Raw genomic sequence first — 12500 nt, forward strand, 5'->3', positions numbered from 1 at the left:
TACGCTTGTGAAAAGTCTGTGCCGAGGAGAGAACACGCCAAGTGAAAGCATGTGATGGGTTTTCCCGCAGGTGTTTTGCAGGTTCAGAAGTGTGAGCAGGATTTGAATGCTCCGCAATTCGTACTGCTAGGTTTCGTACAGTCTCGCCAATGTAATCAACGCCACAAGAACAATCACCTTTGTAAACAACTTTGGATCTGTGAGTGTTTTTGTCTTTGTTGTTAAAGAGGGTTTTGATTTGCCTTGTTTGCCACAGGATTATAAAAATAAAATTGAAATTAGTGAACTTGTTGAGTTTTTCAATAAACGTCTTACTGAGTTTTTCGTTTTTACCGCAAAAAGGGAGCTTGATGAAAACTTTCTTTCGTTCTTCGAAGAGAAAATTCGGAATGATGTTGTCATCTTGAGGCAAGTGGTTTAGAAAGTTGTTGATTGTATGCGAAATAAAACGTTTCGGATAACCTGCATTGATGAAAGAAGTTTCTAGAGTTTTTAAGTCCTTGTCAAAATCGGTAGAGATGCGTTTGGCTCTGTGGAGTGCGCTAGTAATGCAATTCCTTTTCCACTTGGTAGGGACCTCAGATTTCCAATGTGTTGGTAGTTTCCCCGGTTTCTTGAAGACGCTGCAATTGAACTTGTTGGTATAACTAAAGGCAGTATCGAGAAAATGGTCGGGGTTTTTCTCGACAGTGAAAACAATGTTAGGGTGGTAGCGATTTAGTCGTTCGAATAGAGCATCAGGCTCGTTCTTTTTCTTCTTAGAGAAACAATCATCAACATACCGATCATAAAATGGCGGGTTGAAAGGTCGGACTACGTCAGCTTCTAATTTAGCCATGAAAATGTTTGCAAGGACTGGAGATAGTGGGTTGCCCATGCCGCATCCATCGATTTGTTTATATAGCTTGCCATTAAAACTGAAAACTGTGTTCTTGGTGACATTGCAGAGCAGGCGTCTGAAGAGTAACTTTGAGCTGAGTTGTGGTAGCTTGTTGTTGGTGTAAATTTCGTGAATGATGTGGTCAATGGTTTCATCAAGCGGAACTTCAGTAAAGAGAGAGGACACATCATATCAGAGCAATACTTCATCATCATCAACAGTTCTGTTACTTAGACGCTCAGCGAAATCGGTGGTAGTTTTGATGCTCTATTCGTTCTCAGTGAAAGGAAGTAGGTAAGAGGCTAGGAACTTGGCGGTTTCGTAATAAAAGGTTCCCCAAGTGCTGACAATCGGTCGAAGTTTCAGATTATCCTTCGTTATTTGCTCATAGTTCTGGAATTTGTTGGTTTTGGCAGTCCCATATAGGAAAGCCGGCTGGTTTGATGTCGGTTTGACCTTATTCAGTGGCAGAGATGACTTGAACTTTCGGGTCAGAAAATCTTGAAAAGGTTTTAGTGTGTTGTCCTCAGTCACCATGTATTTCCCGTTAGTGATGCCTTCTTCGATCATAGTTTCAAGTTTGTTGACGTAGTCGGCGCGTTGCATAATGACGACAGATGAATCTTTATCGCCAGAGAGGACCACCAGGTCGGGATCTGATGCTAGTTTATGTAAGACTTTGTAAGTGTAGTCAGAAGTGCTGAAAATGTTTTGGTGGAAGAGGTTAGAATAAACACGGAGGAAATGTTTGAAATCTTCATGTTGACAAACAGGAATGCTTGAGCTAACTTGGTTAAGGAGAAGTTCAAACTCCGACAGGAGGTTAAGTTTCACGTGCCGATTCTTGTCGTTGAAACTGTGGTTAAGTCCATAACGTAAATAATGTAAGGTAGCATCAGCGATAACTTGGCCCGAAAGGTTAATAATAGGTACTGAAAAGTGCTTCGGCTCATGCTTACTTTTCAGAAGTTTTGAAAGCTTTTTGTTCTTGGTACAAAGAGAATCAAAACGCTCCTGACGAAGGGATTTAGATACCAAACGATGTATGAGTTTAAAGGGTCCTGTTCTGTGTTTGGATACAAGAGCTGTCCGCAAGATCGAGAGGTCAGCATTGACACGGCGAAGTTTCAGAGTATGTTCTTGGAGGTTCGCTTTAAGGATGCTCTTCACGGCGGCGTAACGATGATCCTCCGATGCGAAATTTGCATTCACCATGGCAAAAGTTGGTGTGCCGCAGTTCCACAGTGCTTTCTGAACAAATCCAATACTAGCAGCGGTCCTTTGAAGTTTAGATGTCAGGTACTTCAGTTTTTGATATGAAAATGCGATACCTTGGGGTAAAATGATGTCCATAATGTTCGCTTAGTAAAATATATTCTATATACAAATATATTCTATATACAAGGCCAAAACCCACAAATTCCAGAACTATGAGCAAATAACGAAGGATAATCTGAAACTTCGACCGATTGTCAGCACTTGCGGAACCTTTTATTACGAAACCGCCAAGTTCCTAGCCTCTTACCTACTTCCTCTCACTGAGAACGAATACAGCATCAAAACTACCACCGATTTCGCTGAGCGTCTAAGTAACAGAACTGTTGATGATGATGAAGTATTGCTCTGATATGATGTGTCCTCTCTCTTTACTGAAGTTCCGCTTGATGAAACCATTGACCACATCATTCACGAAATTTACACCAACAACAAGCTACCACAACTCAGCTCAAAGTTACTCTTCAGACGCCTGCTCTGCAATGTCACCAAGAACACAGTTTTCAGTTTTAATGGCAAGCTATATAAACAAATCGATGGATGCGGCATGGGCAACCCACTATCTCCAGTCCTTGCAAACATTTTCATGGCTAAATTAGAAGCTGACGTAGTCCGACCTTTCAACCCGCCATTTTATGATCGGTATGTTGATGATTGTTTCTCTAAGAAGAAAAAGAACGAGCCTGATGCTCTATTCGAACGACTAAATCGCTACCACCCTAACATTGTTTTCACTGTCGAGAAAAACCCCGACCATTTTCTCGATACTGCCTTTAGTTATACCAACAAGTTCAATTGCAGCGTCTTCAAGAAACCGGGGAAACTACCAACACATTGGAAATCTGAGGTCCCTACCAAGTGGAAAAGGAATTGCATCACTAGCGCACTCCACAGAGCCAAACGCATCTCTACCGATTTTGACAAGGACTTAAAAACTCTAGAAACTTCTTTCATCAATGCAGGTTATCCGAAACGTTTTATTTCGCATACAATCAACAACTTTCTAAACCACTTGCCTCATGATGACAACATCATTCCGAATTTTCTCTTCGAAGAACGAAAGAAAGTTTTCATCAAGCTCCCTTTTTGCGGTAAAAACGAAAAACTCAGTAAGACGTTTATTGAAAAACTCAACAAGTTCACTAATTTCAATTTTATTTTTATAATCCTGTGGCAAACAAAGCAAATCAAAACCCTCTTTAACAACAAAGACAAAAACACTCACAGATCCAAAGTTGTTTACAAAGGTGATTGTTCTTGTGGCGTTGATTACATTGGCGAGACTGTACGAAACCTAGCAGTCCCGAATTGCGGAGCATTCAAATCCTGCTCACACTTCTGAACCTGCAAAACACCTGCGGGAAACCCATCACATGCTTTCACTTGGCGTGTTCTCTCCTCGGCACAGACTTTTCACAAGCGTAGGATCGTCGAGGGGCTAATGATCCAACAATTCCGCCCTAGTTTGAACAGACAAGTCATTTCTTGTCTCCAAACGTTTCCCTTTGGGAATTACATAAGATATAAATGTACGCGCGGACGGTCACCCATTTTAACCCTGATGATGGCAAACAGGCGAAAACGTTTGGTTTGAATATTTTAATTTTTTAACTTTTAGCCTTGTATATAGAATATATTTTACTTGTTTTATTTACGTACTATAAATAAGTTTCGCTTAGCTCACAGGTTACGCTATGCGCCCTGTGTTGCTTTCTGACACTGTGCATACAAAAAGTCTTACTGCAGATAATAATAATAATAATAATAATAATAATAATTCGTTTTTTGTAACTTACAATATATAGAGTGTTAATTCTCTAAAATTCAATGGGTTATTAAATCAAAAGGTAGCAACAAGAAGTAAATCAGAAAAAAAAGTCAAGAATAAAAAAAGACAATATAAAATTCTATGGACAGAAAAAAATTCCATTTTCCTTGAATTGAACTCCTTCTCTTTATTACTGGGTTGCCATAGGCAAACTAGTTAGAAAATGAGTTTATTTTCTTTGTTTGTTTGTTTTTTTTCCGTATTGGGAAAAAGCTTTCATGTCCCTCCCCTGCTAAGTAGTGTCTTAGTGCGTAGAGTCTTCTACGCGTATGAGTGGTAGGTTTGAGGGGGTAGTAGAGATGCATAGATTTTATCCGGTGGACACAGTAGAACATTTAATTTTCCTGCAATGGCGTCGAAAGTCATTGAAACGCAAATGGCGTTTTGGTGGATCTTTAAACAAAATATACCTTTATGGAGCTCTCGAATGGAACGTTAAAGAGACAGTGTAACGGGTTGACATGCGCAGTAGCATTCACTCTTTCCGAGACTTGTCACGCTCTACCGCCATTATGGAAATATCGGTAAGTTGAAGAATTTTGCATATATTTTGCATTAAATGAAGTTTATCTAAACCAAATGCTATGTTCATCTAAAGCAAATTCCCTTCTGTCTTCGACCTTTCGTTTCCGCCCTGAGTTGATGCGTTTACCGCCATGTCCGGATCCTCCGCTAGACGTCATTTTGAATTTGTGATTGCTAGTAACTTGAAAAAGTCAGTTTTGATCAGCTACACGAGCATGCGCAGACCGTGACCGTGCCCCTTTAATTGGATAAACAAGACAGGCAGTGAAAAATAAATACCTGGATTTTTAAAAGCGACGAGTAATGGACTTCGACAACAATCATTCGCTCGTCGAGCCGTAATCAAAGTGAGCTGTATTTCTATTATTTTACCAAGGGTGATGTTATGTACAACACTGAAATCAAACGGAAAATTCTCTGGTAACTTATTCGAGTCGGATACCAGAGACCGTGAGACGGAATCGAACACCTTGAGTAGCCTGTGTTTACAATTTTCCGGCCATTTATAATTTTATTTATTTGTACTCAACTCTGCACAGTTTTCAGGTAAAAAAAAATTGAAATTCGACAAATTCTTGTCAGTCAAGAATTATTTAAAAGGAAGCTTGTTGTCCATTTTTTGCATCTTATTGAAAGAAATGGTTCTTCAGTGAAGGGATTGATTAACATTTTTCCAGATAAGAGTCCAGTCACGGGTCAATAACCCGACAAAGAAGGCTTCCCGACCCGACAGATGAAATATAAATATTCAGTTATTAAAGATTACAACAAAATTAAAAAACGAAGACGTAAGTTTCTTAGCTAAAAGTACGTTGTTTAACTCTAAAAGCGACGAACGATTAACATTCTTCAGTCATTATAAACAAGAACCTTGACCCAAGGTGATCAAGTGCATCTTTGTGGTTGCTTAGCACGTCATTAATCTCTTCCTTCTGACAGAACATCCTGCCCTTCCCTAGAAATTTTAATGTTTTTACGATCGATTGTCACTAATCCTTCTGATGTTATTTTTTCTTCGTCTTTTGGCTTGCCTTTTGCTGTTACCATGTAGCATGGATGGGAGACTTTTATTTTGCGGATTGGCAATTTTTTGAAGTTTGCGGGAACAAATTTTTGCGGTTTTCTTTCCAAGCAGCAAGACTATTTTCAACTTCTATTACTGTTTGGTAAACAACCCTTCAATCATCGAGACCGTGGAAAAACTGTGGCATCCTGGAGGCCTTAGAAATGCTTAAGAGCCATTTTCCCAGAAAATCGAAAATCGCAAGACACTCGTGAAAAAATTGAATTTTTTTTTCTTTTGCCAAAACATCCCTTTTAGTACCCTAATTCAAGAAAAAATAGTTTTGGGTTCAAGCGATTCATTGTACGGGAGAAATTACAAAAAGTTTGAAAAATCGATTTTTTGCTGGTTTTTCGTACTCAAAACAACGGAATCCGACCGCAACTTCGAGAAAACGTTGAACGCATAAGAAACAATCCCTAACATCAAAACTTCAGCCGAGAATTATTACATACTTACTCTTTAATTTTATGAAAGAAAATTTGAAGAAAGAAGTTTTTAACAATTACAATCGACAAGTTTAAAAAGGTCAAATTTGTATCTCTGGAAATGTTAATAAATGAAGGCGAACTTTAACTGTTGTAAAAGCCCTCTGGTATATGCCGCTTCCTTGTAAAACCCATATAGAATACAACCTTGGCTATTGAACTAAGTTACTGGAAAGTTTTAGCTCTGGGAATTCAATACAGTTCTCACACTAAAGTAAGCAATTTGAGTATCTGAGTAAATAAAACGTATGCAAATTAGACGGCCCGCTGAATGAATTCATATTTTTAACGCAAAGTGTTGTTGAACGAACAACTTACCATTGCTTGTTGTGAGAGAAGTTAAATCCATCTCTTTTAATCTGTTTGTGGCAACTCATCCATAACTGATTTCGACCAAAATGTGTCCAGCAACTTCAGCGCTTGAGCTATCTAAACACTTCCCACGCAGCGCTTATTAAGCGTCATCAGACGCTTCTGTAATAATGAAACCCGATTATGCTTTGGTCCGAAAATAACATACAATGATGAAAATTAACCACTGCTCAAACCACACAGTTAACAAGGTGAGTATTACTCTTATTGAGCGAACAAATCAGATACTAGACGGGATAACAAGATCATATGACGCATAATTTAACAAACGCGCAGAGATTGGTCACGCTAGCTTGTCACATACGACTGTACGTACTATACTTCGTACACATTGTAAACAGATTAAGAAACAATTACAGCTGTCCCAATGAAAAAATGTACAACCCTACGTCTCATTATAGATCATCAGTGTAGAAATATTCGACTCTGGGAACAATATTAATATAACATTTCCAGGTCAAATGCTCCTGGAATAAAATTCATATGTTATCACGAAGTGTTTCGCAACTTACTATAGCACGTGCCTCTACGATTTCATTTTAATTGAATTATTCCCGTCTAGTATTACGAAATGCTACCCTGCTCACAGACGTTTTTTCTGTTTTGGGAATTTGGTGCGCGCACAAGATAAGCGATTGCCCGTGAGAGAGGGCGGAACGCGCTTTTTTTTATAGGTGCATCTAAAAATGAAGAGAGTCTGTGAACAGGCTGGTAAAGTACACAAAGTGCAGAGTTCTTCCTAAACGGTGTTCTCACTTCTCCTCAGAGGCTGCTTCCAGAAGTGAATCATTCACCATTTGTTCTCGCCGGAATAACTAAGTCAAGAAAAAATCTATTTCGTTCATTGTTTTGCTTTCTTTGCTTATTTTTGAAGTTTGTTTATGTTTAAAAGAGCGTTCCTTTTCGAAGAGTGAGATCATTTCTTGTTTGTCAGGCTGAGTCCTTGTTACAAATCAGTCAGTTACCTTTCAGTTCGTGACTATTTGCACGTTATAAATGTCTCTCCTCGCTCTAACAAATCAATGACACCTTATCTTATAAATGTGAAGAGGTATTCTAGCCTGCATAACAGGTGCTTTATGAGCCAAGCGAGACGAACGCGGCATTTGCTCAAAGCGCGAAACGAGTGCGAAGCGCGAGACGAGGGATAAAAAAAGATAAAGCTTAATTTTTTTCCTCCCCTCGTCGCGTTTCGCGCCTCGCGCAAAATGCCGGAGAAGCAAACATTGCCTAGGATTTTCTATAGCTTGAGGAAGGCTAAAAATTTCTAGATGACCGTTCCATTCATGTACACAATTTTCGAAGCTTATGTAAGTTCATTTTTCCCATTTCACTCCCCAGGTTAGGTTGTTTTTCGTAGAGAAAGGAAGCCTAAAATTTTCGGAATCGAAAATGCCATGCAGAAAGGAACCGAAAAACTATCACTTTCGGAAAACTTTGAATTGCTGCTAAAATGTTCGGGAAAATAACACTGAAGCCCTCGTAACTGTTACCCTAGGATGCCCGAACAGATATAAATTTCTTAGCGCCACTTAGAAAACATTTCTAGAGATCTAAAAGTACTCTGGATAGCCTAAAACGTCTTTTCAAAGTAATTCGGGGGGAAACCGTCGTTGGGTGCCCCTGATAAAGCGCCTGTTATGCAGGCTGGAGGTATTTCTGCAAGTTCTCTGAGTTAACCAAAGATAACTTTGTTTTTCTTCACTAAACAACATTTCTAGAGGTCTCTAGAGAAAGCGTTACGCGCGAGAATGTGGAATTTTATAACACTCCACATCGCGTATTCAGCCCTGCGGACGTGGTTCTCTTTTTCTCGCGCTCGCGGCGTGAATTGGTCAAATTTAACTCAAAGATTATTATTAGCCTCAATAGGCTTTTCAACAATTTTGAGGAGGTCTCGAAGGTTTCAAGGATGCGATAAGCACACTCAAGTTTGAAGTTGTGTTGTGAACAAGCTCTAAATGAAACAGAGAATTTCTAGTTACCTGGCTAGGGATCCTGGTTTCGGAGGAAAAATCATAGAAAACAAATCCGAAACAAAACTATAGCAAGCTATAAAGTTGAATTTTATGCTTTTTTATTTTGCTGTAGGGATTTTTGCAAGGTGGTAAATTCGGGAATAACGAACTTATTAAGGAAACATTGGTGTTTGAAATATTTTGGGAAATATTTAATATACCTTCACTCTGAATCAAAAACTGTGATGAATGTCTTTTACAACAAGTCAGCATATGCATGTGTCTGGACCAATACAAATATATAAATCAAATAAAGCAAGAAGGTCTGTTCTGTGAAAATTGTATGTATTTTTTTACCAACAAAACAAAGACCGAAAACAGAAGCTATTGAGTATTTCGTGACAGTTTGCTAACGTGACCTTGGCATATGTAACCGATTCGTGGGTCAGTAGAAGTCATAAGACCTTGTGGTGGCTTGAAATCTTAACTAAACAAATTCAAAATCGAAGTCAACGGTTTCGAATGCATTTTAATTCTGCTTTTTCCCACTGAAGAAAACTATTTTACCATTGTGGTAACGGAGTTTCATCAAGCGATGACAGTTTCAGTTCGAAGTTGCGATCTCAATGATTTCGCTGCGGCAATGTGGCTGAACAAACGTTTTTCAGTCGTCATATAAAAAGTTATTTACGGCTCTCACCAACACAGCTGAAAGCTAAAAATAACATTTTCACTGTAAAAACATATTACTAGCAACAGTAAGTAGTCCTTTTGCACTAAACTTTGCGTTTAGTATGAATTCCTTCAGCGGGCCGTCTAATTTGCATACATTTTATTAAATGAAATTCTCAAATTGCTTACTCCAGTGTCAGGGCTGTATTTGATTCCCAGAGCTAAAACTTTCCCGTAATTTACTTCAATAGCCAAGGCTTTATTCTATATGGGTTTTACTAGGAAGCGGCATATACCAGAGGGCTTTTTCAACAGTTAAAGTTCGCTTTCATTTTCTAACATTTCAAGAGACACAAATATGTCCTTTTTAAACTTGTCGATTGTAAATGTAAAAAACTTATTTCTTCAAATTTTCTTTTAGGGCTTCAAAGATTAAGAACGAAATAATATTCGCCTGAAGTTTCGATGTTAGGGATTGTTTCTTATGCGTTCACCGTTTTCTCGAAGTTGAGGTCGGATTCTGTTGTTTTTAAGCGCCAAAAAGCAGCAATAAATCGATTTTTCAAACTTTTTGTTATTTCTCCCGTACAATGAATCGCTTGAACCCAAAACTATTTTTTCTTGAATTAGGTCACTAAAAGGGATGTTTTGGCAAAAGAAAAAAAAAATCGATTTTTTTACGAGTGTCTTGCGATTTTCGATTTTCTCGGAAAATGGCTCTTAACGTGACCGTTTGATTGACTGCTTTGAGTTCGTTTCTTATGCCCCAGAGACTGGACAAGTATTGTCTTAACCTTTTGTCGTTTCGTTTTGTTTGTAGCAAGCTCCAGTTGCTTTTTCGCAATGCAAATATCAAAATAAACGATCTTTTTGACCCCACTATGTGGATTAAAAGCCATTTTTAGTTATATTAACGGGAATAAGTTTTTACGGTTTTTTAATTTTGCTGTTGTTTTTTTCTGCTGGAACTTATTTTTGCGGATCAAGTACTATCCGCAAAATCCGCAAAAATTAAACCCCGCGAAGAAAAAGTGTTACACCGTAACTCCTGGGTTTGCGATACCATTTGGTGCAAACGTAAACCAAAAAACAATTTGACCTGTCATCAGATTGGACTGAAAATAAGAGAACTATGAAGCGGAACCAACATTTTCAGTTCTTCCTTAGCGTGTGGCATAAACGTTTCCTTAGTGCAACTCTAGACATGCATGACATGCTGGAAAACGTCCGTCAGAGCAATTTGCAGTTAGTTTTTTTGCAGACTATTTTACTTAAAGGGTCTATGTCACGTTATTTTGGGGTGTTCCGGGAAAATCTTTAGTAAATCACGAGTTTAAAACTGAAAAATGGTAATGTGGAATCCCTTTACCTATAAAATTATCGTTACATCACAAACGAAACGATTCTATGAAAAAAACGACCTTTCTCCAGGCGATTTGTCATAATTTTGAAAACGTCGGGCCGACTTTTTTCAAGATTACCCCGATGTAATCCGTTTCAATCTTGTACATCTATGGCCATCAATGATTCTCTTTCCTTTTGCATTATTTCTTTTATGTTGCTCAACAGTTTTTAAGTGGTTCTTGCAATGTTTCATCCTATTTTTTGGGCATTTTGGGAAAAAAAGGGAAGGAAAGCAACTTATTAAGTGTCTAGTCGTTCTAGTGCTGGAGCACTAATTGGGCACAATGTAAACTGAAATTAACAATTAACGCAACGAGTGCTCCCATCATTGCGCCATCCCTACACCCCAAATCAAGGATTATATCATTTGAAGTGACAAAGCCCCTTTAAAGAAGAAACGAGTGAGTTTCACTCAAGAGCGTGTTTTGTTATCTTTGAACTGAATTTATTACCAAAGCTTTAAAAAGTAAAAGACCTCAAAACGGGACACGACATTACAAAATAATTCAATGTGTGAACGTTTGAGCCAAAGGGCCATTTCTGGCATTACCCCCCCCCCCCCCCCCCCCCTCCACACTTAAAAAAAAATGACTGGAACGCTGCAGTTTAATACCACTCAACTCAGTGCCATCTGTTTTTGTGTAACACTTACCAAAAGCATCCCAGTTTACGCTCATGGAGCGTCTACTTTTATCATTCTCTCGGTATTGTTAAAGTGGTACTACGACTAAAAAAACATTTCTTTTTTTTCTTTGGATTTCAAAACTATGTTAACTAAACACTAAAATACAGAAGTTTTAAGTTCTGATTTTGAAAAGACACCTGCTTATTTTAACTGGAATTTTCTTATTTATTGGTCCGCCATTACTAATTTTAAAATCTTGAGAGAGCTGGGTCGAGGAGAAAATGACGTCAAACACTCACTAGTTTAAGAATGCAATGCGTGTGTACGCGGCTGAATTAATATGCAGCACGGGAGTTTCGGGCTTTCAGACTTTTAAACCTGTGTTTTGCATATATAATAAATTGCGTTTACATGCTGAAATTTTAAGCTAGTGCCGGAGTAAATGACGTCATTTTCTCTAGATCCAACCCTCTGAGGCCCAATCGGTCAGTTTTGAACGTGAGTAATGGAGGACCGTGAATTCAAAACTTACACTCAAAATAAACAGCCTTTGGATAAAACTCAAAGCTCAAAATTTTGCCAGTTACGTGTTAAGCGAACACGCCTTTAAAATCTGAAGAAAAAAAAGAAATGATTTTTTGATCATAGTACCACTTTAAGAAAAAGTATTAAATATTTTTAAATACCATCGTAGAAACATGTCAAGCATCAGTGACTGGTTTTGATTGGAGTCCATACCGTTAACAACAGTTTTAAATGTAAACAACTATTCTACGATCGCACTTTAACTTAAACCTATCATTGCGTCACAGAATGTTGACTTTAAACTTCGGACTATGGACTCGAAACTGAACACTGACCAAGAGATTGTAACATTAAAAAAAAAATGAAATACTGTGCTTCTAACGAAGTGTGGGCTCTGACTATCTTTTGGGTGGGGGGGAGGGCGCTTTTCCTGCGCATGCGTAAGACTTATTTTGCTTATAGGACTTTTCATGGTGGAGGGACTTTCAGACAAGAACCTCAAGTAAAGTTCAAACTCGGTAGCTCATCATTTAGAGGCGCTCCCGACGGCCGCTAGACCACGAAAGGGTACAAGACAGGTTAGAGGGGGGGGGGGGGATATTTATGAAAGAATTGTGTGCGAATTTTGTGTTTTCTTTGCACGCGATTTTAATTAATACATTTATTTCAAGAGAAAATGAGGGGACAGAGAATGAGGCTCCCGGTCCAGTCCTTGGGATATGTCATGTCCACGAAAGTTATTTTTAGACGAGCGGAAGTCTTCCGAGACGTCCGCATGCAGGCCAAGCTCGGTCCGATGTTTGAAAGAAAATATATATTCATCAGCCTTCCACGTGCGCCATCATTTTCTCTTTTCACTAAGAACCTGAGAGCGAAGCAAGACTG

General features: G+C 38.6%; 4 protein-coding genes across 4 annotated transcripts in view; 1 reads left to right on the forward strand and 3 right to left on the reverse strand.

The window, feature by feature from the left end:
- The window catches only part of LOC137995112 (uncharacterized), a 1011-nt gene extending 134 nt beyond the window's left edge, over positions 1-877 (reverse strand). Inside the window, exon 1 of the mRNA XM_068840693.1 lies at positions 1-877. This exon is cut by the window's left edge and continues 134 nt beyond it. Within this exon, the coding sequence (XP_068696794.1) occupies positions 1-877 (877 nt within the window).
- A 270-nt stretch (positions 878-1147) lies between these two features.
- LOC137995113 (uncharacterized) lies at positions 1148-2233 on the reverse strand. The gene has a single exon (XM_068840694.1). The coding sequence runs from the start codon at positions 2231-2233 to the stop codon at positions 1148-1150; it is 1086 nt and encodes a 361-aa protein (XP_068696795.1).
- Positions 2234-2702: 469 nt separating this feature from the next.
- LOC137995114 (uncharacterized) lies at positions 2703-3497 on the forward strand. The gene has a single exon (XM_068840695.1). It carries the CDS (start codon positions 2703-2705, stop codon positions 3495-3497), a length of 795 nt encoding a protein of 264 aa, XP_068696796.1.
- A 7553-nt stretch (positions 3498-11050) lies between these two features.
- LOC137994375 (olfactomedin-like protein 2B) overlaps positions 11051-12500 on the reverse strand; it is a 23200-nt gene continuing 21750 nt past the window's right edge. Inside the window, exon 7 of the mRNA XM_068839952.1 lies at positions 11051-12500. This exon is cut by the window's right edge and continues 472 nt beyond it. The gene's annotated coding sequence lies outside the window, so the exon portion shown is untranslated.

Source organism: Montipora foliosa, chromosome 3 (assembly GCF_036669935.1).
Source record: "Montipora foliosa isolate CH-2021 chromosome 3, ASM3666993v2, whole genome shotgun sequence".
Taxonomy (NCBI): Eukaryota; Metazoa; Cnidaria; class Anthozoa; order Scleractinia; family Acroporidae; genus Montipora; species Montipora foliosa.